The sequence below is a fragment of the Coturnix japonica genome, chromosome 3 (genome assembly GCF_054131305.1).
Source record: "Coturnix japonica strain WE chromosome 3, WE-NBRP24, whole genome shotgun sequence".
Classification (NCBI taxonomy): Eukaryota; Metazoa; Chordata; class Aves; order Galliformes; family Phasianidae; genus Coturnix; species Coturnix japonica.
In genome coordinates, this window is record NC_140665.1 from 63,614,150 (window position 1) to 63,641,820 (window position 27,671).

Consider the following 27,671-nt stretch of genomic DNA (forward strand, 5'->3'; position numbering starts at 1 on the left):
TGATTTAAATACGTCAGGCCATCTAATTTTTAGATGAAGTTATGCAAAACAATCAGGTTAATCTGCTAGCAGCTTTGAAAGTCTAGACTACACTTTATGTTATCTATCTCAATTTTTAGCTACTTTCCTACAGAAAATTATGCAGAGGATTTTGGTGTGGATTAAATATTCCATTTAACATCCAGTCTCAGCATCACCCCTGACTTGAACAACTTGTTGAAAATATTTATAGTTATTCCACTGGTTAGCTAAATGATTTTTCTTCTCTCTCCACACAGGCCCACTTCTCTTTCCATTCTTTTCTTACCTATTTTTCTTCATCCTTCCACTATCTTTAAATACATAATTTGTGACCATTTAACCACAAATCTCTTATCATAATGCTATACAGAAAAGTTGATTTACAGTACAACTAGTTCTGTAAGAGCGTTAATCACCTATGACTACATGATGATACCCAAGACAACACAGGACAAAAGAAATAAAAGAAATAAATCATCTGTCATCAAAACAAGCTTGGCAGATCTTTAACAAGAGTTTAACAAGAAGCTTTGTGCTACCACATTTGAGCTTTATTTTTCTCTCCTGAAGAGCACATTTTTTATATGCATACTTATATATCCTTCTGAATTTGTGGTATTTTCATCACTGTTATTCCATCAAATATCTGCTTACATATGGTCCCAGTCCTCACACACACCAGTACATTAAATTTCTATTTTATTGCCCATATACCTGGTAGTACACCAAGATTTTTAAGATGGAAACGATATTTTCCTGAGTTTCACCAAATTCTCTCTCTTGCCCCAAGTCTGTCCTTTTCTCAGCTGTGTCATTGCCAGTCCCGGAATACCATTATAGAGAGAATGGGACAGAGTCCAACTGAGAGGGGCACCTCATTCACTGATGTATTCACTGGAGAGAGATACAGCTTCATAGCAACTTCTAGCTAGAAAATTATGATAGCTAATGGTTGTCTGGGAAATTGCTCATTACTTCTAATGTTTTTCCAATATACTAAATAACCACCTAAAGAAATAAGTAGCTTTTTCTGTCATATCATTTTCTACAAGAAAGTTTCTCCCATTCAACCTCAGCTTAAGATATCCACATCCTTTAACCCTGTTTTGTTCAAATAAAATCTTTCCAATTATTTTTAAGACAAATAACATAAATAAATAAACAAATAGTCATAGAGTTATCCTGGGGAGTGAAAGGCAGAAAAATCTACAAGTGATTATGCAAGTCACATTCCTTAATAAACTCATGGGAGTCATTTGGATACTATGAACATGAAGGCTGCAGAAGAACCTGATTAGAATAAAGTAGTATTAATTAAGCCTCATAATATTCTGAAAATAGGCAAGTGATGTGACTTTACAAAGATGGCACAAATTGATTTACTCAACGTCAGACTAACTCGTGGGAATAATAATTTCCAATGAACTGGCCTACAGCTTTCAGGTGGGCTTCATCTGAGGGATATACAAAAGATCAGTCTACTCCTGTATAAGAAAATATCTATGTTTCACATTGCTGAAGCATCTTTACTGCCCTCTGGTGTGTATTTCAATGGTAAATACATGCATACAATGAAAGATTACTGACATCGATCTGAATACAACAGTTTCAGTTCATTTTCTTGACTACGTCTAAACAAGCCTTCAACTTCCCTGGATAAGCAGGAGATACAATTTAAATCTCCACGGTATTTATCGAACCAAAGCACATGTTCAAAAGGTCAGTCTCAGCAAGTACCATAAATATAAGTGTTAATGGAAAACACAGAATTTTGCTCATTGTTATTTCAATTGGCACTGTGAATTCAGTTTTTCTCACCTTTAGGATTTTTTCCTGTTTAAGTCCATTAATTCTACTGTATTCTTTTTTCCCCAAAAAAAGAAGAAAAACAAAAAGATTTTCTGAACTATTTCTACTTTCTTACCAATTTTGTCTCTTCACCATTCCCAACAAAGGCCTTTTACTGGAATGAGATGTACCATCAGTGTTTCTCCCACTGCTCACAGCCTAAGCCATCCCTTCCTTGCCTTCTCAAGGTCCCCGTAAGTTATCTGGGGGTATAGTTTCATATACCTTGTATCTGATACAAAGTTTGGTCCCTGCGCTCCTATTTCATATCTTGCATGTGTACAGCCTTAGGGAAAAGCAGAAGAGCAACCTGAACCAGGAGAAAGCTATTGAATTTTATGTCTGGGTGATATTTCCGTCATACCAATGACTAACTGTCACAACTGGGGATTTCATGATTATTCGATTTGATGCAAAGGAGGCTGCATGGGCCAGAGTAACCCCAGGGAGAAGAAGTGGGAAGTTTTGTTAGCAGCCCAACGTGACACTGAATCATCTGTAGCAGCAAATTTTCCTCTAAGATTCTCTGTGATTCTGCCAAGTCACAAGTTCTGTTTTGAGTGCCCCAGGACAAGAAAGGCATCAGTGCACTGGAGTGAGTCCAGCAGACAGCTACAAACATGATCAGGAAGATGAAACACACATTTTGTTCAGTTTTGCTCTCTAAAATGATCCAGTGAGAAGGCATAGGTAACACAGGGCCAAACTCTTCACAGTGGTGAAGAGACAAGTTGTAATGGATGTAAGTTGAATCACGCAGGATTGTAACTCAGTGTAAGGATTTGATTATTTATTTTAATCATGAGGGTATTCAAGCTCTAGCCCAAGTTGTCTACAGAATCCCCATACATGGAGATAGTTCTCAGTGCCAAGCAACATGCTCTAGCTGAGACTGCTTTGAGTAGTAGCTGGACAAGATGATGACCAGAGCTCCCTTCCATGAGTCTGCACGTCAAGTGTTTTCAAACAGTTATTCCCAGATGATTTGTATAGCATTTGGCCTACTCAAAAGAGTACTAGAATCAGAACTTCAGGATTCAAAGCACTGCAGTTGGTATTAGTACAGCAGTTTTTGTTTTTTAAATAAGAGTATATAATCACATGTAGAGGAAACACTCCATCTACATCACAAGCAGTGACTGAGGGAACAGTTTTGAGACACCACTACATAGCTGAAACATTTCCAATGCAAATGCTGATCCACACACACACCACTGCCTCTCACAGCTGACCAAAGCCTCCCCCAGCACTCAGGACTGCACACAGCAAAGCATGGGCAGACAAAAGCCTGCCCCACTCAGGCAGATACTGACAGCTCTCTCCCATCAGACATGAAAGAATAGGGTTCCTAAACTAGTGTGATCCCTCCTAAAGGTCTACAGTACTGTAGCTGACAGAACCCTGTCAAACAATACAGCCTCCATAAGTGGTAGGATGTCTCTCAGAGCAAGCCTTAAAGCACAGCACAATTTAAGCCAGCTACACATGCATGTCAGTGACAAAAAGCTGGACCTTAGCTCTCTGAAAAGCAGTAAAAGCTGTGCTTCAAAAACAGTGAAATTCAGTAATCCAGGATCTCACCGAGGAACTGTATTTCCCATTGCCCTTCACCCATATGAAACACAATAAGGTATTTTCCAGCAGCAATGAGAAAGATGCATTAAATCAGTCATCAAAATTCCTTCAGGCTTTGGAAAAAAAGAAACACACTGGAGCAAGAGCAGCCTCATCTCCCCCTTTTAATTGGCACCAGTATGTCTGCACGCTTCAATCCTCCCTGGGCTGTGCAGCGGGGAAACAGCACAAACCTGTCTCCCAGCAAGGCTGTAATTCCTGTTCTTCATGGCACTGGGCTTCCTTTGGGCCTACTGTGCCATTCTGATATATTTTCACGAGGTTACACCACGTCCAGCATGAAATCCACTGTTGTGTTAGCACTACAGGTAACAGAGCTGACATTGCATTTAAGGACAGGTGCCTAACTCCACCCAGAACTATCTCTGATGTAAAACCACCGTATTGACAAACAAAAGCACAGACATTGTGTCGGGAGGCCCAGCCTCAAAGCATCGCTCCCTCGGGGCGCTCACACCGAGCTACTTACAGCCCTGGTCTCGTACAGCACCAGCTTCTGCACTGAGCTGATCAGGGGGGCGGCGGCCGCTGCCGGCATGGCGACCCCGCAATGCTGGGACCTCGCCCCGACCCCAAGTCCCGGCGGGGGGCAGAAGGGCGGGGGGCCGCCTGTAGGGCAGGCACTCGGCAGCTACGGGAGCACTGCACGGGGAAGAGACACCGCAAGGCCGAAGGCAGTGACACGGCCCAACCGGCAGCACCGGCAGAAGGCGGAAGGGACGGAGCAGCGCCGCGCAGGCGCCCACTGGATGGTGAGACAGCGCCTGCGCTGCCGCCCCACGGCCGGACGGGGTCGGGGGCGGCGTGGGACGGTGACTTGGGGTGGGTGGGCGTCGGGCCGGGAAGGAGGCACAGAGCTTGTGGACCAGAGGGCGGGCGGTTCAGCACCAAGGACAGCTCCGGGAAGAGACCCGCACCACTCCGAGCTCCGCGTTAACGGGGCGGGTGGGAGAAGGAGGCGGGGCTATGGGGAAGGGGCGGGGGTCTCCTGTTGCCGGGTAACGAGGACGCTTACACGTGGTGCAGCCGTTGTAACTTGGGTGCCCCAGGACTGCTGGGGAGCAGAGTTGGGTGGTGAGTGTCGGAACTGCCTTAGAAAAGGCTACAGGCTGTTGGAGAAGCAGCAGGAAAGAAGTTGTCAACATCTGTATGGCAGCAGCTGGAGATGGGGGTGGTTCCAATGCAGAAGCAGCTCCTAGCGCTTATACACCCTGTATATATGTATATGCTTTGCCTTCTTATAGCACCTTTTGTTACTAGGTAGTTTGCTTTATCACGTTATTATTTTTAAGTATCTGCCATTTTCAGAGAATCATAGAATTTCCCAGGTTGGAAAAGACCTTGAAGATCATCAGGTCAAAGACCTTGAAGATCATCAAGTCATTTTATTTATATGTGAGCTATATTTTGTAACAAGCTTTTTTTCCTTCCGATCTCAGGTAACTTATGGCTTCCCAAGAAGAAAAACAGTCTCAGCCCTTCACAGATATCTTCAATGAGGATGAAGCTGAAAAATTCTTTCTGTTGTCCAAGCCCGCGTGCATAATAGTCCTTGGAAAGCCTGTAAGATGTCTGATAGGAGTTAACTGTTTTCCTTAGGTGCACTGCTAGCAGTTTTCCTTTCAAAAGCATTAGTGTAGGGACACTGCAATAAAACAGGGGGCTACCTTTTCATCATCTCTACTTAGCAAATTCTGCAGACTGATTCTGCAGACTAAAGATTCTGCTGCATCTAATGAGGCCTGGATGACTATTCAAGTGTGTGAGGAAGTGGTATTCCTGTAATGAAAAGGCACATATTTGGGGTATATCTGAAGTATTAGAAGTTATCCTAATGGCAACTGGATTGTCTTTGTTATTTTACTATTCTAATTTTCAGTAACTTGACAGGTTTAGGTTAGATATTAGGTGGAAGTTTTCCACACAGAGGGTGGTGATGCACTGGAACAAGTTGCTCAAGGAGGTTGTAGATGCCCCATCCCTGCAGGCATTCAAGGCCAGGCTGGATGTGGCTCTGGGCAGACCGGTCTGGTGGTTGGCAGCCCTGCATATGGTGGGGGGGTTGAAACTGGGTGATCGTTGTGGTCCTTTTCAACCCAGGTCATGGATAGGAGAGATTCTCCTTTGAAATCATCGCATTCAGCAAATGATTGATATTAACACTAGACAGATTTACAGATTTTTAACAAAGGGTTGGAAATGAAGAATCCTGGCCAAGAGGGCAGAGTTTTAAACATTATATTTTTATGATGCTATCTTTTATTTATATGGCTGATGTGTTCACCTAACTTAAGGTGATTTTTAGTGCCATTGAAGCTAATGGCACTTAAGCATGTATTCTCATTACACCATCACCTCTGGAAGATGTGAGCTATGACTGGACTGTGTTTATTGATATAATGTGAACTGAGAGTTTATTTGTCCTTTATTTCTTTTAGTATTTTTCAATCACAATATGTATCTTGGGCATGTAGACAGTCAAAAAAAAAAAAAAAAGTCTTCATGAATGCCCTTGACAAAAGGGCATATTCCTTGTGGTGGAAGCTTGTGAGATATGCAAAATCCTATTGAGGTAGACACACTCATAAAGAACTCATTATTCTTGGTTACGTTGGTTCCTCTGAATTAATTTAATGGATAAAATAAGGATTTTATCTGTATCTAAAACAGATTTGTTGAGCAACTGGGGCAGTTTTTATGTATTCATTGTTTTAGTCAAAGAATACTATCCATATGTCTCTTAGAAATAACTGAAGAGACTTTCATCATAATTTGCTTTGAGACTGAAGATAATAAATTTCAGTGTTACAGCTTCTCATAGGAATTTATGGGCAAATCATAGCTGAGCTTTAAACAGAATTACTCACTAATAAAGTTAGTACCATCACTTTTTAGCTACTCAGCTGCGAAGGGCAGTAGCAGTGAATTAGCAATGCTAGGAAGTGTGAAATAAATGGTATTAAAATGAATGTTTATATTTTTCTAGAGCATAGGTCAGAAGTCCTACTCCTGATGGCTGGTTTTAACTGTTTTTATAATATTTTTCTTTTTAAGTGTTCAGGAAAGAAAACATTGGCTGGAAAACTAGCACAAATATGGAAATGCATTTTAATAGAAGGTAAACAAACACTATGTTTGGAACATTGTATTAAATTCATTATACCTTTTGTTTTAGAAGGAGATACGTGTAACCTGATAACCAAATTACATTCCCAGTCCTGTAAAGTGATTCATTTGTTTCTTGTAGTTAATGTGAGGGAACTGATTGAAGTCCAGAGAGCACAGAGATTTTCTGATGCAGACCATGAAAAAATAGAAGGATCTTTCCCTTCTGTGTTTGTTCTGTGTCTAATACAAGGCAGGGATTGAGGGTGGGTTGAGGGGATCAAGGAGGGAGGAGGGAGGGGAGATGTACTCCAAGAAACAGAAGCATGGTTTTATATCAGTGTAAGAAATCATCGGAGGAATGTAGCTGGTACTTTCAAGTTTCTAGAACAAAAAAACAGCTCAATGGCTTGTTTCAGAAGTCATATCTAAGCTCTCTCATTATGCACTAGAATACAAGATACAATTTCTTCTTAGCTTGGAAGTGTCCTTAAAGCCTATCTGGTTCCAACCCACTGCTGTAGACAGGATTGCCGCCCCCCAGCTCAGCTGCCCAGGGCCCCATCCAACCTGGCCTTGGAAGCCTTCAAGGATGGAGCAGCCACAACTTTTCTGGGCAGCTGTGCCCAGTGCCTTACCACTTCTGAGTAAAGGATGGTAACATCTAACATAAATCTCCCCTCTTTCAATTTAAAGTTATTTCCCCTTTGTTCTGTCACTCTTAGACCATGTAAAAAGTCAGTCTCTCTCCTATTTATAATCTCCCTTCAAGTACTGGAAGGCTGCAATGAGGTCTCCCCACAGCCTTTTCTTCTCCAGACTGAACAATTCAAGCTCCCTCAGTCTGTCTTTGTAGGAGAGGTTCTCCAGTCTCATCAAATTATCTTGGATCACCTCCTCATCTCATGTGTGCCTTAGCATGTCTTCCAGGTGGATCTGCCTCATGATCTTCTCATGCACAGACATGATGCTCACCAGCTTGTGGGTCCCCAGGTCTTCTTTTCTCCCTTTCTTAAAAATGGGAGCAATGTCTCCCTTTTCCCAGTCACCAGGGTCTGCACCTGAAAGCCATGACTTTTCAAATATGATGAAGAATGGGTTGACAACCACAAAATTATAAGTCTGATTATATAAAAATCTGAGATGATGTGTTAACCTTGATATTATGAATTAACCATTTCAATATCCATTTTCATTACATATTTTCCTTAAAATATACACTCAGTATTTTTCACTGTTCTAATAAAAGCCCTCTAGTGGACGTTGTAACATTTCATGTTTCTGTGAAAACATAGGGTTACTTATACATACACATTTGTATGTGGGCCTGCACTGGCATATCTGTATATAAGATATACATGTAAAATAAATTTGTATTTTACATATACATATAAAATAAATGTTATGAATTGTATTAACTTTATTCTATCTAATGTACTTCTTCAGCTTCGGAAGTAATTCAAACAAATATTAATGAAGGAACAGAATATGGCCTTAAGGTAAGAAGTGTAATCTGACAGTAAATTTTGTCACATTCTTGGCAAATATACATTGCCTAAGGCTATGTTTTGCATTTTACCTTAGTGTCAGGAATTGCTTTACAAAGGTCAAAGTATTTCTGAAGAACTTGTTACAGAAATGATTCTGAAAAAGATTGAGTCACCAGAAGTTGCACATTTTGGTAAGTCTATTTACAGTCTAAACTTCTAAGGATAAGCTAACCACAGTTTTGTCAAACTTTGCACCTCTTACTGCTCAAATATGTGTATATTAGAGTGTAGCCCCTTTGTTGTGCACCTCTGCTTGTGGAACATCCCTAAACAGAGAGTGTATTTAAGGTTTATTTTACCAACATGGGAGTTCAGAATGCATCATTCCAATCCAATGTTAAGTTCATTTTGAGAAGATGAATGTTAAGTGTTGCAATGACTCTCACTGGACAGTGTTATCTGAATATAAAGTCGTGGGATTTAAAATACAGAATTTTGGCTTGAATACTTCTGTAACAATAAATAAATAAATACCAGCAAAATATTTTAAACATTTAAGATACAGAAAAACCAGAAAAGGTTGTTTGAAGTGTGAGGTTGTAAAGTAGAGAAAGTAGAATATTTTTCTAGTACAGACTTTAATTTGAAGTGTCCATTATAGAAAAGAGTCGGTAATACTACCAAGAACATGTCAAATTTCTACTGCTCTGAAAGCCAGCAAGTTTCAGTAAGCTTTTAAAGTTTTTGTTCCTTCTCTGGACCAAGACTCAACATTCTATAAAAGAAGCAGTCTTACCTGGTGAAGCCAGGCTTTAGGAACAGTAGGCGAAAGACAGATAAATAGGGAGGAAGTAGAAAAAAAGGAGGTGATGGGGAATGAGACATTTGAATGAAGCAGGAGTAGCAAAAATGCTATTATTCTGTAAGGTCAGGACTTTATTAAAAGCCTGAAGAGAAGATTGTGTAATGTGATTTTTTTTCTCTGAATCAGTCTGATGATAAATATCTAAGATGTGTGTATAACAGAAGACCACACAGATCCTACAGACTGTAAACATGAGGTCAGTAAAGGTTTGGTTCCTGTAGTCAAGCCAATTATTATATTACAGATCCCCAAAATGGGGATGTAGTAGAACAGCCTATGTCCTTGCTATTTTTTCTAATAACTAGACCTCATCTCCAGAACCAATTTTTGTTAAGTATTTTCTAGCTCTAATTACTTTTTATTTGGTAGCTATTATCTTAATATAGGTTGTTTTAAAAATAATGCCTTCTATTTATTTCCATGGAAACTACAACAGATACAAAGAGCCCTATTTGATACTCTATTTGATAGAGAATATTCTCAGCTACAAGGCACTATTTTTCAGCATAAGCACCACCATTACGTATGTGTTTTCACCAGATGAACAAAAGCCTGCATGTCACACGCATAAAAATCTGCACCAGTGGAGATGACCCACTGTTGCTTTCATCACTGCTGAAATGCACCACCCACTGCCTCACTGTGCTCACATCCACTGTTTGGTCTCCATGAACATTCAGAAAGCATTGATGAATGTCACTAGGTGGCAATTCTTCCAAGTGGAAGAATTCAATAACCTACCTTTGCTTCATCTGCATTTCCATGTCAGATTCCATTCTGTCAGACTGCCCTTCTACTGCCATCCATCATACAGCAACAAAACTCAATGCCATATTGGTATGAAAGTTGAACTTCTACTGCCATACCACCAACATCCGCCTCTGACATTGTAGACCAACATAACAAAATAGAAGACATTACTTTCTTGGCTGTTGTTATTTTTTTCTCATTCTAAGGTCTTTCCCATCATTTTGTAATCTTTCGTGTTTCTTTTCCAGCTGATTCCTTTTTTCCTCAAAATCTCCTAGTAATCTCCTGGTAGTTACAGTACTTCCCCAGGAACTTGAAGCCATGTGTACTAATATTTCTGGGGCAGTGCATACTAATCCTAAGAAAAATGTATCATTACGACCATGCCTGTTATGTATAGTTAGTGTCTTTGCTGAAAAGGACTCAGCATTGTTCATCCTGATCGTATGGATGCTTGCCGAGTTATATATAGGGTGTGCACAGTGCTTCCTCTTGAGAGGATTTAACACCCCGGAGCACTGTATATATTCCACGGAGGAATTCAGACTCATTTATTTTCAATGCAAGCAAGGGCTTTTAAAGGCTATTGTGGCTATTTTTGCAATGTCTTTCACAATGCCTCTTAGTGGCAAAAAATGGGCCCCAAAAGCTTATTTCCCTTTAATCACTACAACATGAGTTAGGTACATGAAGTAGATTGTCTGAATCCGATGCTTAATGTCTACATATTTCTTATATTTCACAACTGAGTTAAAAGGCTTTCAGAGTCCTATATTATGTTGAAAACAATACATTTATGTATCTGTTTAATTTGGACAAGACAGGTGCATATTTTTTTTTAACAGTGTTGTGTACATGGTTTAAACTTGTGCCACTATGTAGGTGTTACTTCTGAAGGAGGTAAGTAAAACTACATGTATATTTGTAATAACTTTCTAAAAGATTTGTTAATATGTACTCTGCAGGTTATGTTCTCAGTGGATTTCCTTCTCTCTCAGAGGAATATATGACTGTTTCACAGCAAATGGAAAAAATAAGAAATCTGAAATTAAAACCAGATTTCCTGATTAACATTAAGGTAATGGAACCTTCAATAACTTGCTAGTCATTTGCCTAATTATTAGAAGACTTACATATTGCATAAGTCAGAAGATAGTATTTTTTCCTATGCTTTTTAATATAGCATTTATTGAGAAGTAATTAATTAGTCTCTTTTATAGTGGAATGAAATTCCACTAGTTTGTTCTGTTATAAGCACTAATCATGTAAAATAAGGAGTATTTCTTATAACTGAGTCATAGTAGATATAGTAGATCACTCTAGAACAATTAAATACTGTCATTACAGACAAATCTAGAGAAGTTTTGTCTTTCCAACAAAAGTGACAGAAAACCTTCAAAAAAAGAATCGTATCTGACCAAATTTCATCTTCTCTGTTTCACAATGTGCTATGTCATATGGCAGTCAGCGTCAGCCATAAGTCACTTAGAGTGGAAATATAGAAATGTCCTGAAGTACTGTTGTATTTCAAGGAATACTTTAGGTAATGTGTGTAGTATGACTTTTGCTAGCAATGTGATCTCAGAAGCTCTGTCTTCCTCTGTAGAAATTGACTTTCCCTTTTGAGTTCAGTGACTGCAACATTTTCTTGTTATCCCAGATTTTTCACTCATGTTTGAAGGATAAATTTTAGTAATTCAGACGGGAAGAAAAATTATTTATCACATTCCACCTATAGTTCCACAGTAGAATTTTAAGATATCAATTTTAAGGCTACATCCAGATTTACCCATTGTCCTGATTTCTGCCAATACAGTGTTAATAGCAAATAGTTTTTATGAGAACATGAGTTCTATTTTATTTCCAAATCTTTCCCTGATTCCACTTGGGAAGGGGGGGAGGAGTGATCAAAGAACTCTGTGATGCTTACCTGCCAGCCAGGTTAAACCACAAGATCTGTGTTTAATGTTAAACTAATATATTCTGCAGGGATTTTTACAGAAAAACCCATGCTTATTCTTCCAGAGCTTCAAACTGCTGAAAATCCTTAACCTCTGAGACAATAGCACTATGTTTTTGGTAACAGTAAAGATCTACAAGGTCAGAGGTACCTACTAAAATTGATTTAATCTTGCTCAAGTCAAAACCTCTTTAGCACTGACTGCAAGAGCAATCAGAAGCCTGTCTGCAAAAGATTTATTCCTGAACTACAGCTGCAAATAACTTAATATGGCAAAATGTACTCAAGTAGTAGCTGCATTGATGATAAAAAATGAAAAATGCTGAAGGGGAAAAACTTATTAAATATTTTATTTTTGCCCCAAGTAACTTTGCTGTTGGTGAATGTTTTTATTTGTCTAGAATTTGTTAAAGAAGAAGTTTAGGAATCCAAGTATTTGCCAAAGAGTTTCCCATTCCCCATATTCTGCAGGTTTAGGAAGCATAATATGATTATAACAGTACACTAAATACATTTCCCTTTACATATTCCTTGCTAGTGTTCAGACTATGACTTATGTCAAAGAGTATCAGGACAAAGGCAACGCCCTGATTCAGGGGAAATATATCAGAGGAACCAGTGGGATCCCAGTCTAATAGAAAAACAAAAGAAAAATAGTGATCAGCCTGAAGAGGAGAATGAAGAAGCTGAAGCTGAAGCTGAAGAGATGGAAGAAGAGGTAAGTAATGCTAATTTCTAAAAAGTGTAAAGTATTAAAATGTACTGCAGATAAAGCAGAACAAATTCCAACATTCTAAAATATCACCATACTAGATTATGAACTAATTTTGCTGAGTTCTAATCTTAATTCAGTTTCTGTTCTTCCTTACTCAATGTGGGATAATGTTAAAATGATAGGTAATATAAACTTGTTTTCTGGATTTGGTGTTAGACTACTCCAAATAGAATTTGTGTATTTTCATAAAGTAATTCATTTTAAATTTGGGTTGGATTCTAATTCTGGACACAGACTTACCTGTGCAAGTTCCAGTCACACGACTCTCAATTTTCAGGAACTGCACTTCATCAGGAGTAGGATCACTGCCAATAATAACTGGGCACTTGTTGGGGTACTCCAGAGAATTATTATATTTACTTCTGGCTGTAGACAAAGTTCAGTTTAGTACATTATTTCTTTTCTTTACACTGAAATATTTAACTTTTGCTTCCTCAGACTGAGCAAGATTCACTTAAGATGTCAGAAATGATTGATCAATTAGTGCAAAGACCTGAAGACATGCTTGAAAATATAAAGGAAAGAGTTGGCTTGTATAAAGATACAATGCTTCGTTCTTTAGAAGTAAGAAAAAGAAACAAAACCTCATGATGATTCTTAACTTTTTTGTTTAAAATATCATACAGTATTTTGAGTTTTCCTTTGATTGTTTGTTTGTTTGCTTTATTTGAGATATTTAATGGCGATTTGAGACATTTAATGGCGATGAGCACAAGGCACGCTTCAACATTTCCCCAAGTTCTCAGTCACAGAATCACACAGAATGACCCGGGTTGGAAGGGACCTCAAGGATCATGTAGTTCCAACCCCCCTGCCTGGCAGGGCCACCAAACATACACATTTACTAGATCAGGTTGCCCAGGGCACCGTCCAACCTGGTCTTGAACACCTCCAAGGACGGGGCATCCACAAGCTCCCTGGGCAGCCTGCTCCAGGGCCTAACCACTCTCCTAGTAAAGAACTTCCCCCTAACATCCAACCTAAATCTTCCCTCTTTTAACTTAAAACCATTTCCCCGTGTCCTGCTGTTGTCAGCCCTTTCGAAGAGTTTACTCCCCTCCTGGGAGTAAGTTCCCTTCAGGTACTGAAAGGCTGCAGTGAGGTCACCCCGCAACCTTCTCTTCTCCAGGCTGAACAAGCCCAACTCCCTCAGCCTGTCCTCATAGGGGAGGTGCTCCAGCCCTCTGATCATTTTCGTGGCCCTCCTCTGGACCCTTTCCAAAATCTCAATGTCTTTTTTGTACTGAAATCAATGGTACAAGATTTTCATATCTGATTCTTAATTTTAGTCTGGAATCTTGAGATTTTTTAAGACATCAGTTCAAAGAATCTTGATTTTACGGAAATCCCCAGTGGTCCAAGACTTTGATATTTACAGGAACAAAATGAGCTTCAATGTCATTATCTGGTTAACTATACTCAGCTGATGAATGTGTCTTTGTTCTTAAACAGGATTTGATGGCTGAACAAGATTCACAGTATCTTATTGAACTGGATGGAAATCGGGAACCAGATGAACTTCTTGCTGTAAGCTATGTACCAACTTACTCAACTTCCACTAGAAATTAATTTCTCAGTTCTGTGGATTGCTTGCTTTCTTAAGATGTTAACATATTTTTAAGTTCAGTATAAAACTCACCTAATTATTATTATAAAGCATCACCTTTGAAATGTGTACTTCTATTGCACTATAGAACAACTATACAATTTGCAGAGCCCCAGGCTTACATGTATGGTACAAGGCAGCGTTTCCAGGTAGACTACAAACCCTTTTACAGTGTATCCTACCCTTTTTAGTGCTTCATAGCTTGCATTAGTGTCAAGAATAAATACAAGCACGTGATATTAAAACATTTTTGGTATGATATATTTACAGAACTGGCTTAACGTGCTGATATCTGAAATAATGACAGAATTTTTATGTCTGATACTGTTTTACAGTGTAATAGAAGACTTCATTATTTTCCCTTTGACAGTTCTGCTGAGTCTTTATACTGAGATTCTTAGCTTTTAACTCAGCTACTTATTCTCCCTATTAAAAATGACAGTGATAAAATTTGATGATAAATAATCTTATCCCCTGCCTCAGCTGTAAGAGTTGCTTTAAGTATGAATCTAAAATATGGAGTTGAAAAGGAAGGGAGAGATTGCCTTTGACAATGTATTCATGTTTGTTCTGCTCTCCTGTTTGAAATGAATTGAGTAACGTTTTGTATTTAAATTTATTTTTGTATTAATTTATGTTTGACTCCTATGGATAATAAAGGAAAAAAAACACCAACACACACATTAATTTGCACAGCTAATATATGAAATTTCATCCTGTATGATTGTGAACATCACAACCAAAGGTTCATACTAAATGCAATAAAGTTGCTTAATGCTTTCCAACTATTTTGCCTATGAATAAGGCAGAAACTATTATGGAACTATTCCATGCATGACAAAATTGGTTTTTCATTTCAAGAACTCTTGCATTCCAGCAAGATTATGTTTAGGAAAAATTTCAATTAAATTCATTATCATTTGATTCTCATTAGCAGGCAGGATGAAGTGTCTTTTTAAACACGTTACCCAAAGTTGTATTACTTTCAACTGCACATAATATCCTGGTTGCCTAATGACATTTTCCTTCTTTTGCCATCCTCTTGGCATGGAATGGAGTTCATCTGAAAACTTCCACAGCTCTGTAGGAAATAATCCTTCCCAGTCTATTCCTTTGCAATGCTTGGGATTCACAGCACAATGAGGAGATAAAAAGGCCGTGATTCAGCATTTTCCACTGCCTATATCCAAATTGCTTGTTAGAGCTCTTCTGAATAACTATCAGTGCTCCAAGCTAGAAATTGGATCTCAGTGTATATGTGACCATGACATAAATAATAAGTTACAATTTAAAAAACACATTAGGGATCCTGTCAGTTCACAAAAGCAGTTTTGATTGGTACTGAGTCAGTTATTTCTTTTCAGTCAGTGGTAAGTCGACTTCAGTCAATGGATGTTCGAAATGGAGCTCCTATAATTAGGCTTCAGAGTCAGCAAGAAGAAATGCTGGAGGGAGTGGAAAATGTAAGTGTGATTTTTCCGAAATGTGATTGACTGCAATAATAATCATAATATTTTTTATTTTCTGCAATGAACTTACACTATAATGTCTTTCTTTCATCGCAGCCAGTTTGTTCTGCCATACAATAAGGGCATATTTGCATATTTTGTAGCTTCATTTTCTAGAAATGTGAATTTGAGATAATCATGGATCTGAAATCCACCTAAAACTTTGAATAGAGACCAGCAATTAATAAAGATAAGCTGGGTGATTTTAATTAAATTTTGGACAAAACATTTGACTTAGCAGTGAAGGAAGAATAATTTGTTAGAAGAAAATAAACAGTCAATTTAATCTCTTTTAGATTAAATACATTCTGTGTTATTGATCATATCACCTTCTTCTGAAACATCGCCAGCTCTGTTGCACACTTTTTGGTATTTGGGTAATAGAATGCACATGGGAATAAAGAGAACAGGATTTGTGCAGTAAAAAATGTACCTAAATGTTTTTTTCTTTTTTCTAAACATTCAGTTTGTTTTTCTGTTTGCTCTTGGGCATTGATCAGATATTTTTATTGAACTGTGTATTGCAACTTCAAGATCTATTCTTGAGTAGTAAGAGTCAGTAAGAGCTCATTATTTTCTACACAAAAATGTTATTTTAATGCCCAGCTGCATAGATTCTGAAGGTCCTTCAGCAGTTCTTCATATCCAGCTCTAGTCTATACTATTCTGGGTAAATTAGAGAAAACATAAACTTCAGAATTCACTCCACTAATTACCTTCTTTATTAGATCTATTACATTTAAACTTATCACACAATGTTTCCGCACACTTAAAAGGAATATTTTGGCCTTGCTATTCCCTGATCTTGGTCCTTTCTTCATCCCTTTTAGAAGAAAGCTTGGCCATTTTCTGTCTCCATCAATTAATGGCTTATTTGTACCTCTTAGTCTTTTTAAACTTCTGGAAATAATTATTGAATCCTACAGGAACTATTTTAAGTACTTGTTGATTAACTGAAATTTAAAACCTGAATAGTTTATCCTTAACATTGCATTACATTTCTGATATATGCATGTATTTTTTAAAATATTTTTTAAAGCATGATTTGATTTTCTGTTCAGATTTGCTTGCTCTCCAATAAAATATTGCACAGAACAAGACCCATGTCACTGCATACAAAAATTGCATATGCATTTACTTCCGTTTTAATAAACAGGATGAGCTTCTCCGTGTTCTGTCATCATTCAAGCTAATAGCACCCAGATACCGATGGCGTAGAAGCAGGTGGGGACCAGTATGTCCTGTGGCTCTCAAGAATGGTGATATTGTAATGGGAAACCCAGAGCTGGCTGTCAGGTTAGTGGACTTTGACGGTTTTATTTCTGTTCTGTAAGACAGCTGTCTAAATTTGTTCTCTTCTGCTTAAAGTTTTCTAGGTAAAATGTACGTGCTGTCATCCCCAGAGGCACTGAAAATGTTCATGTTGAATCCACGCCCTTACTTGTTACCACCAATGCCATTGCCTCCTTGTAAAGTTCTAGTATTTGGCCCTCCACTGTCAGGGAGAACAACTGTTTGTAAACTAATTGCAAACAAATACAAAGGAAAGGTGGGTTTGTAAATGTCTTATGTAACACAAGTATCAGCTGAGATTTAGGAGTCTGTTAAATACATTCTTATTTTTGTTCTGTCATTAACATACATACTGCAAACATTAACAATCATACTGTAAGTATACATATTATGCAAATAATAATATTGTGAAATTCATTTACATAAAGTACCTATTTTTCTCCTCAGTGTCACACAAATGTTTGTCAGTTTACCTGAGCAAAAGAGTATTCTGAATATACAGACGTATAAACTAATTAAATGTAATCACAAATTAGAAAATATTTTATGCACACATTAAAAAAAAAACAAAAAAACACTTAAATTATATGTAAATTTTCTAACATTTACAGAGCATTTCCAAATTCATGTCACTGTCCAGCTGTTGGGTCCAATCTTGTACGTGTCTTCTGTACTATTCATATTTCTTCAAATATTTCCCAGTTTCTTGATATGGCTGAACTCATTCAATCTCATGTGGAAGAATTAAGAGAAAAAAAAGCTGAGCAAATGCGAAGGGATGAAATAGAAAAGGCTAAAACAGCAGTGGAAGATAGCTTGGAATCTGAAAAGCAATCGGAAGAACCGGGTGAGTAACATGTTCTGTGGTCTTTTAAGCTCTCTTTGGTATAGGTTATTTAACAGAAATAATTGCTGTCACTAACAAGTGCTCTACATTACTTATAAAGTATTACAGAAATTGTTGTGTTTACTGTGTGTGAAATAAGAATCAAAAGAACATGAAGTGCAGGGAAGCTGAGTAGAACTCAATATTTTTGGTATTATTTATAAATATTCTAAAGTAAATGTTTTCTAAGCTATTTTTGAAAGAACAAATTGATTCTGACTGATGCTGGTCAGAAACTTTCCATTAGAACAACTTTCTGAAAAGCTAATATTTGCAAAATTGAAATTGTCTTCAAGAATGCAGCTTCTATGAACTCCTGAACTAAAGATCTTTCACCATGAGGGAGCCTTCCAAAAATGTTGTTTCAGATTAGACATAAGATTCTCTGTCTCTGGTCATATCTAGACTTCTTAAGCTGCCTACATATCTGTAGCTTGATGAAAAAATACTATTCTGTAGTATTGCTTACAATGACTGCCACGCTGTACTTCTGCTGTGGTTGCATTTCAGTGCCAGGTATTTAATTCTGATCAGAGGAGAAATATGAAAATTGTGAAGTGCTTTAAAAAAAACTGTTTTGTTAGAAATGTCAGAGTTAACCGATCACCACCCAGAAGGCGAAGAGGTGGTGGAAGAAGCTGTGGAAGGGTCATCAGAATCTGAAGATACGCTGTCACCTGAAACATATGCAGAAGTACTGGAGAGAGCTATTGCAGAGGTAAAACTACAAGTACTCTACAGAAAAGCGCTTTCTTTCTAAGAGGAATCTGTAACATTTTAGACATTATTAATATTATACAATATTAATACTAATATTATTAATAATAATTTTATAGTGTATAAGATCAGTCTGGTTTATATCACATAGTCTGAAAGCTTATGTTGAGTTGATTAGAGACTGAGCAAGAGCATGAAAGTCAAATCTATTGAAGACTAATATAAAAATAGTATGTATGTATTACCCTACATCTTCCGAAGTCCCTGGGCTACAAACTGTCACAGACTGGGAGAATTTTCTCAGAGAAGTATCACAGTATACTTACCTCATTCTTATATATTTAGTCACTGTTAAAGATCTCAACATCAGACAAAGTGTTTGAAAATAACTGCATTTGCAGGTTTATCCTAGGTATAAATTTGTGCACTGGTTTGTATGTCTTGAAACTGTTACCTAAACTGTTCATAGGCAGCCCTAGAAAATGACTGATACATCCATCTGTCTTTGTTTAAAATGTTTTTATCAAATTCATATGTAAAGTTGTAAATGCGTTTTGTTTTTCTTTTACATGATATTACAATAAAGAGTGATAACATTTAGGTAGTTATTTGTATCGTACAGTCTTTTTAAAGTGCTCTCAGTCTATATCAGTCTTTTTATGTTACTGAACCTGGCATTTTATAACAGCTTATGAAGAAGAATAAAGACAGGTTTCCTGGTGCTCCAGAAAAAGGAGGATGGGTAGTGGATAACTTTCCTTTGTCAGAAGGTCACTGGTCAGCTTTGTCAGAAAGAGGACTTCTGCCTGACACTGTTGTCTGTCTTAAGGATACAGAAACTGGTGGTTAGTAGATGAATATTTATAAACTTAACCTTATCTCTTTTCTTTTACAAATCTGTTTATAGTCTCCTCTTTACAGTCAGCACTACTAGTAAGTAGCACTGGACATTCACACACTTTCCCCTGCAGGCTTTTTTATTTTGTGTCTGTCTGGTCACCAGTTTGTAACGTGACTTTTTTCTGCCTATGAAATCATTACCTGCTTGTAAAAGCAGATTATGGGTTATAAACATTCTCTGCTTAAGAGAAAAGTGGGGAGTACCTGTATGCAGGCATATCTTATTCCCCATTCTGATGACAAAAAAGAGTGAGGAACTTCCTACCCAGCTTGACACAATAGCTTAATATCCATGAATTGAGCAGAGGAGATTTTACTTTTAAGGTTTCAAGCAAGAAGGAAGGTTGCTACCACATATAAAAAACTAAACAGATTCATGTATTACTATAAGTTTTTCTTGCCAAATCATGTCTTAATGGATTAATTGATTTATATCACACAGCAAGTTTAATTGCCCCATGACAATTTATATAATCATTACTTGCTCAACCCAATCCATTATCAGAATGCCTTTCAGTAGTAAAAACTGCCCTTTCAATGACAAAAAGCACCTTAATTTATGTAGGTGGCATGTAATGAGCTAAAGTTAACGGAGTGTTATTCACAGTAATAAGCAGAACAATATGGTGTAATGTTAATAGCATATATGATTAGTTAATACTAAACTGCAAACAGCAGGAGTACAGTTTTAGCCTTTTCTGTGGGGAAAGGACTGAGGTGAGAATAGATGCTTTCAAAATTATTAACTAAAAAGATTAATTATTAATCAGAAAAGACTGACTAGTAGTCTTTATATCAGAGAGTCTGGGCATAAACAACTCATCTTTGGAACCATAGTGATACAGGTCATTGCCCTTCTGTTTTATTTTGGAAAGGGCAGACTTGTGGTGCATTGCAGAGGTTTTCATATGAAGACCTCTCTAGGGCTTTCAAAGTTTTTTTCCTGCATTGCACACTTGTCTGCTATTGCTACTAGTTCTCAAAATGTACTTTACAGAATGGGGTTTTTTTTTTGACTTTATTTTAGTGCTTTACATTCAAGCAAGCCATGACCTGTTTCTCTGGTCAGAGAGTTGGCAGATTCCTTAAAAACTAAGTATAAGCCTTCCCATCTAGAAGTGAGACATGAAATTCAAATTTTATGCTCACATCCCTGATGTTACCTGTTTGAACTAATACTGTCATAGTCTTTATATCACATAGCAATAAAGACTGCTTTCTTAATTGGTTGTGTGTTCCATTTGATTGTACGTTTCAGTAGATTTTAAGCTTGTAATAAAATCTACTGTTCAATTATTGAGATGATAATGAAACTATAGACTAATTTCATACCTGGAACTGTATCAGACCTTTATAGAAATCAATGTCAATTTTATTTTTCCTCCATGTTTCATTCAATGGTGGGAGGAAATGATTTAACTTTAAATGATTAAATATATATTTTTACTGTCGCAGCCTGAAGCAAGTAATGAGCAAGTTGAATACAAGACATACTATTTGTAGTCTACCATAACAAATCAAAGTGAAATGCAGTACTTGCAACAGCAGACTCCAGATTAAAACAGGACATTGCAAGAATACTGTTCTTTCGACCAGAAGTAGATCAGCTGTCTACAGACCTGATCTGTTAGCAAGCTTATTTCTGGTTAATAATATTTCTGTTTGATCTGTTATTAAACTCTTTATTTAATTCTTATTTCTTTCTGTCCCAAAATAATGTAATACCGGAGTTACCATTTTCTACAGCATTTTGAGTCACTACTTTGTAAACTGCTCCCTGAGGTAACCTAAATTAGCATAACTGAACTGATTGAAATGAATTTCAGCCACGTAGCCATAAATCATAAGTCTGTTTCCAAAAGTAGAGAAGTCAGTAGAGCTCCTACAATGAACAGCACATTCTTCCTTTCTGTCAACCAGCTTTTGTGGTACATGTATGCATAATCTCTGTATCTTTATTTGAATGTTTTTCATTTGTTTCTTCATAGTTTCTTTTGTACACATCCAAGCAAAATAAATGCCAGAGTAATGAATGATACACGGAAGATAAATCTTCTCAGTGCTCTATTGCCTTGCAATCTTAATCATAACTATGCTGTATCCCAGATTCATTTTATTAGGTGCTTGAAATTGAGAACAAAGCTCTAAAACCCTATGAAACAGAATTATAATATTTCAGTGATGCGTATACCTTTTCCAGGCGTTAAAAAGAAGTCATAGAGTTGTTTATCATTTTTATAGCTTAAAGAATTTCTGGCTTGTACAGCTGCATGCAACTAATTATTGTTATACAATTGTATTGCAGGAGGCTGTATATTACGCAGAACATACTTAGCAAATAAAGACGAATTTGATTCTAAGATTTTGAAAAGACTAGCAGAAGAAGCATTAGAAAAGGAAAAAGAAGAAGAAGAGGAAAGGTAAAATACTCAATGCTGGAACATTTAAAATGACTACAAGACAATTCTGGCTTTACTTTGTATTGGAAGTATCAGTGCATTTATCAATCGGCACAAGTGCACTAAAAATATATATATTAAGCCTGGTCCTGGCGAATATGTAATAATCAAGTATGGGTTAACTTTGGGTTACTAGGTTAACTATGGGTTTGTAGGGTTAACTATGGGTTAACTACTAGGGTTAACTTTGGGCCGAAGATCATTTTGCTAAATTCATTTTCATCAGCCATTTTGTTACAATGCTACAGTAACATTTTAGAGCTTTAGATTTGATTTTTATTTTGCTTCAGTAGTGTTTATATAAGTCTTAAGAGTAATAATCTTTCAATTAAAGAAGAGAAATACCGGAAATGCTGACATCAGAGGAAGGAGAACAATCTCAAGCAGATGCTGAGGAGAAAGGTGAAAGCATTTATCATTTGACTTTATCTGTGTTTCAAATGATTGAGAAAATAGGTATTTATGCAGATCTTACAGGTTTGATTTTTATTTTACATTCGGCAGCTAGAAAAATGATTTCATGTTGCTATCTGTAGACGCTTCACTGATTTGGGCACTCAATTTATGTAGTATTCTTAATGGATGCTGCAGAATAAAGATGTAAATTAAATCAATCAGCACAGTTGTATCTTCCATTAAATATGAAAGGCAGAACTCTCTATCTCCTGTCTAGTAACTTAATTTAAATGGGTTATCAATTATCTTCATACTTCAAACTCATAACAAAAAAGTCTGTATTAGAAAACATTTCTAGAATTTAGCAAAACAGCTAATCAGAAAATGGTGAAATGTGCTTAGCCTCCAGAAAGCTCAGCCTGAAGCAATTAAAGTGAAATTTAAATTTCTTCAGTAGTGGGTGTTAACATCTGTTAGGAGTTGCTGTATCTGGTAGCAACAAACATTACAAGTTGCTGAATTCAGTAACTCACTATAGGTGAGGCTGCTACAGCTCCATACCCATGTCTGAGTATGTACTCCCAATCTCCTTTTCATCCCCTTAGCTCTCTTATCCATGCTTGTTTTTCCCCGATCCACTTTGATTCCTTTTCTGAAATACCTCACGCAATGTTATGAGTCTCTCAGAATCTCAAACTGTTATTCTTAGCATTTCTTAATGAATCTCACTCCCCTGTAGGGAGTAATCACAGTATCATACAATAGCTTAGGTTGGAGGGAACCTTAGAGATCATTCAGTCCCACCCCCCTGCCTTGGTCAGGGTTATCACCCCCAGCTCAGGCTGCTCGGGGCCCTGTCCAGCATGGCCATGAGCACCTCCCAGGCTCACAACACCTCGCTGCCCTCTGAATAAAGAATTGCTTCCTAACATCTAACCTAAACCTACTCTCATTTAGTTTAAAGCCATCTTCCTCTTGTCCTTTTGCTATCAAGCTGTTTTAAATGTTGGTCCCCGTCCTGATTATAGTTTCCCTCCCTTAGCCAGGAAGAGCCTCTCTGTTTGAATTGTGTCTATTAGGTCTTATGCTCAGACAATGCCTTCATCATCCTCTTCCAATGACCCTGAGGGAAGCTGAGTTATGTTTGTTCTGATTAGATAACCAGGTTTCCCCAGCCTGTTATCGTTCCTCTGCTCATTTGTGCTTATGGAGATTAGCTTTCCATAACGTAACCTAACTGCTTTGAAAGAAATCTGAGTTACATGAAGTTCCTAATAATAGTAATAATGTTAGTAAAGTTCCATCTTTATACTAGAATTATGCTATGCTTTGTTTCTAATAATGAGAATATAATTGTCCCGGTCAGGAATAAGTACTGTGTGAGGAGTGAGATTTTGGAGGCAGGTTAACTGTCACAAACAAGGTGGATTTTTGTCCCTCAGACAATTGTCAGGTTAGAGTTAATTCCATTTAATTTCAACACATTTTGATCTCAGTAGTAAAACAAAAGAAAGGTTGCAAGGTTGAACTTTCCTTTTTGCCTTCTTTAATCACTGCCAACTTCTTTAGAAGAAGGTTGTTGTCAGACTTGGAGCTGCTCTCAAGATGAAATACCATGTACAAGAGTCTGTTTCCACATTAAGAACAAGATTGGAAATTTAATAGGATTTTCTTTCTCTGTTATGATGTCCCTGGGTAGACTAAATTATCACCAAAGACCTGGATCTGAAATTAAAAGAATTAGGTTTTAATGTAAAACTTATTCAGAGCTGTGCACATCAGAACAAAAATTACTAATGGTAGAAGTAATAAAGTAATACACTTGTGCTATCAACACGTGCTAAATCCTCGTCCAGAGAAAAATCATGTTTTCATACGCCCACATTTGATTTCAGTAATCAAACACTGACTCACCAAAACACTTCAGTCCCGTTGCTGTTAGCCTAACATCTTTTATTTCACATGTAGTGCCATCAGCACATTGACTGCAGCTTTTCTCCCATGTGACATGCCTTTCTATAAATATAAATGAATTCTACATGGTTGTTTTTTTATAGAAATTATGTTATAAAAATGAGAATTCAAAAAAAAGACCTACTCTGCAGCTGCGGTCATGCTCTTTGGATGTCATTTAAGTGTGCATTTCAGTAACTTCAATCCTTGTAACCTCAGTGGGATGTTGAATTAACTGGGATTTGCTTCAGGACTGAACATATTCAGATTTATAGTACTATCTGTGTTTAAGAGGAAAAAGTAATGGGAAAGGTGCTTACCTGTCTCTTAATGAGATTAAAAGTACATAGGACTGGGTAAATTTATGAAATGTATTTAAATGAGTTGGGAAGCAAAGTTCAACACTGAAAGTGCCTGTGAAGCACACACACACACACACACACACACACACACACACAGAGAGAGAAAATATTCAGTTTCTCCAGCTCCTGAAAACCATTGTCCCTTTTTCACATTTCATTATTCCAAGCTTAAATTACTTTCAGGAGTTTTTATATTGCTTACGTACTTTTCAGCAGCTTTGTGTGAGTATGTACCATAAGACAGCTATTTAACTTCATGAGAATATATTTGGGGCATTGCAAAAGAATTATACAGCTTCAGTAGAGGTAGAGGGACATTGGGTTCATTCCAACCTTCTGGAGATAAAATTTGTGTATATCTTTCAGCAATAAAATACTCCACACAATTGATCCTGATCATTAAAGCAAACAGTTGTCATCGTTTAAGACTTTATTTTTTGTATTTTACCCATCAACCTTGCTTTTCTGCTGGAAATTATCCCCTTATTCTCACAGATTCAAGAGGAGCAAATGCATGCCTGTGCTTCAGTCAGAGATAGAACAAACCCATGTTCAGACTATGAGACCTGGAGGAGATGGGGAGGTTGTGAATACCTGAAGGAAGGGTGCAATGAGGGCAGAGCCAGGTTCTTTTTAGAGGTACCTAGTGCCAGGACAAGAGGCAAGGGGCACAAACTTCAACACAGGAGGTGCCCTCTGACCATCAGGAAGAATTTCTGTACTGAGCACAACATCTTCTAAGACTGCCCAGGCATTCTGCTCTGAGTGTCCCTGCTTGAGCAGGGGTTGGGCCAGGTGGACCTAGATGTCCCTCCTAACCTTGGCCCTCTGTGATTCTGTAATATTGATCCATCTCTTTTCTCACATTACAGATGGTGGAGGATTAAACCAATGTCCATCTCTTTAGTTTTTGTTGTTTTTGCTTTTTAATCCTTTTGGGATATTATATTTAGTAAGTCATTTTCAAAAACAATGAAAATAAATTTAATGAAGCTTGTGCTGTGTATCTGTAACATTTTAGGATGTTTTTTTTTCTTCAAAGAAGAAATGCTTTTTGGATTCAGTTTTAATTATTACATTTACCAAAGAGTTGATGTACGCCTCATTATTCAGCCTGTAAATACATTTGCTTTGTTTATCTTGGCTGGCTTGCATCCTGGTTTACTTTTTTTTCTACCTCTGAACTAAATCTTTTCAATAGGAATAGAGATTGAACAAGGATAATTTATTAATCTGCAGATACTGGAATAGCAGTACACTTGTACCACCAACTTCAAAGCAAGCTGTAGCAATACTAACTTCACAGGAATTGCTTGTTCAGTCTTTGAGAAATATTCCATTGTCTTCAAAGCCACCTTCTGGTCTCCTTCATAAGCTGGACACAATAATTAGTCTAATCAGCATAATAACAGCACTTTAGGCAGAGAAATTCCAGATTTTCAAGCAGAAAGGTCATGAGCAACATTTTCAATTGGATTCCAAGTACTTTGTACAACACTTGTCCATCTGTCTTTCCTGTACAACACCAATCTTGTTAATAAAATCTCTAAAATACTCAGACACTGTGAAAATCAGACATGCTCAACTTCTCTGCCAAAACTATTTCCAGTGATGTTTCAAGGATTGTTTTTAATTAAGTTATTTATGCACGTGAGGGTTTACATGATGTGAGCCTTAAAGTATCTTCCATTTTGCTTATACTTTACTGCATGTCATTTTCCTTCTTATGTGCATTATGGATTCTTGATTTTGCTATTACGGAGCAGCGAAGCTCATTTAGTCTGTCAGCATCCCTGTGGATATCTAAAGGAAATAAAGAACAAGCAAAAGATTCTCTTGATTTGATGCAAGCTAAAGGCCATGGGGTTTTATCTGCTAGTCATGTAAGAAAGTGCTTATTTATGGGATATATGAAGTTTCCTGATAGCGCATAAATTGGGAATTCAATTTGCCAAAAAAAGAGATGAACGTGAGAAGAAATACTATAATTTCAGATCTTAAGATGCGTGTCTAATAGGATTTGACTTTGGAGTATTTGTTAACATGTTTAGTTATACCATAGTATGATACTAAGGGCATAAGCCAAAGAAAGGCTTGTAGAACAATGGAACATTCCTTTTTGGCCAACTCATGCAATCAGAAAAATGGTACCAGCTTTCAGGGCACAAGCCCTCCTTCAAATCTGAAGCACTATCACCCAACAGGAGCTGTTCTGTAGTACGATAAGTGCCCTCATCTGCAAGGTTATGTTTATGAGCACAGTTAGAGCACAGATCACATAACTTATAATGAATGAAAAGTACTTTTATAGGAAAGCACTGCATTATATACAACGCTTCTTTGCTTTACAGTCTTGTAGCATCTGATAGATGGTCTATCTTTACACAGATCAGGTTGTAAAATGTTTCAGTCAGTCTGCAGCACCTAAACATCAAAGACACTAATGCCTTTTTTGCTGGTGGTCAAATGTAAGTTTTGCAGTGTGATCTAAAACTATCTTTATTTCTGTAGTGCCTCCATTAGCCATCAATGGTTTTGTTAAAGTTACTAAAGATGCAAATACATTTTTAACAATATTTAACAAATACCCACGTAAATAAAAAAAATGAGTAATTCATTGCCTGCTGCAAGGAATCCTGCAAAAATGGGGATGGTTGAAATTGAACTTTGGATGGAAATAATGGAAGTAAGTCCCGTATTTCTCCTAATGATTATTACATTAGCACTGTCCTGCTATCAGCGTTCTGGTTTTCACATGGAGTCGTGTTTTCTGCTTTTGGCAAGAGGTAAAATTCTGCTGCAACTGCCTTCTCTCAAGAACACTTTGAAGGCAACTCATCTTCAAGGAGGACAGCCAATAGTATTTAAAATAAACACTCTAAATTTTATCTATTAGAATTTTTAGTATATATTAAAGTCCAAGAAAGAAATTCAGCATAAAACATTTATCTTTAAATAGCAAGATGTTAAATATACACATTTTTTATGCTTTTTGTGTCACCACAGTCATTATGCATTAAGAAATGGGCTTAATATGTAGACAAAACTGCTTTTTCCAAGCACTATAATTTAATACATGCAATGTAAGGCTGCCTACTTTTTCTATAATAGGCTAAAAATTATCTGGTAGCATATATTTATA

The 27,671-nt window shown here is 37.2% G+C and overlaps 2 protein-coding genes across 8 annotated transcripts in view; one reads left to right on the top strand and one right to left on the bottom strand.

The window, feature by feature from the left end:
* The window catches only part of FIG4 (FIG4 phosphoinositide 5-phosphatase), a 58,978-nt gene extending 54,762 nt beyond the window's left edge, over positions 1-4,216 (bottom strand). For 3 of the 4 annotated variants that reach the window (XM_015858713.3, XM_015858714.3, XM_085541844.1), the window contains exon 1: positions 3,974-4,216. In XM_015858713.3, the coding sequence (XP_015714199.1) occupies positions 3,974-4,042 (69 nt within the window). In that variant the 5' untranslated portion in view covers positions 4,043-4,216. Of the gene's footprint in view, positions 1-3,677 lie in introns of all 4 variants that reach the window. The other variant, XM_032443322.2, reaches the window with a different exon arrangement.
* A 259-nt stretch (positions 4,217-4,475) lies between these two features.
* Positions 4,476-27,671, top strand: part of AK9 (adenylate kinase 9) — a 46,332-nt gene continuing 23,136 nt past the window's right edge. For 2 of the 4 annotated variants that reach the window (XR_014944131.1, XM_085541846.1), the window contains exons 1-17: positions 4,476-4,578; positions 4,944-5,067; positions 6,559-6,622; positions 8,056-8,108; positions 8,194-8,290; positions 10,680-10,792; positions 12,213-12,392; positions 12,888-13,013; positions 13,902-13,976; positions 15,420-15,518; positions 16,720-16,859; positions 16,932-17,112; positions 17,559-17,703; positions 18,327-18,460; positions 19,148-19,304; positions 21,665-21,779; positions 22,153-22,220. Coding sequence is in view for 3 of the 4 variants with exons in the window: in XM_085541846.1 (XP_085397972.1) it covers positions 4,951-5,067; positions 6,559-6,622; positions 8,056-8,108; positions 8,194-8,290; positions 10,680-10,792; positions 12,213-12,392; positions 12,888-13,013; positions 13,902-13,976; positions 15,420-15,518; positions 16,720-16,859; positions 16,932-17,112; positions 17,559-17,703; positions 18,327-18,460; positions 19,148-19,304; positions 21,665-21,779; positions 22,153-22,220 (1,864 nt within the window). In the remaining variant the exon portion in view is untranslated. Of the gene's footprint in view, positions 4,579-4,861; positions 5,068-6,558; positions 6,623-8,055; positions 8,109-8,193; positions 8,291-10,679; positions 10,793-12,212; positions 12,393-12,887; positions 13,014-13,901; positions 13,977-15,419; positions 15,519-16,719; positions 16,860-16,931; positions 17,113-17,558; positions 17,704-18,326; positions 18,461-19,147; positions 19,305-21,664; positions 21,780-22,152; positions 22,221-27,671 lie in introns of those variants that run through there. The other 2 variants (XM_085541848.1, XM_085541847.1) reach the window with 2 other exon arrangements.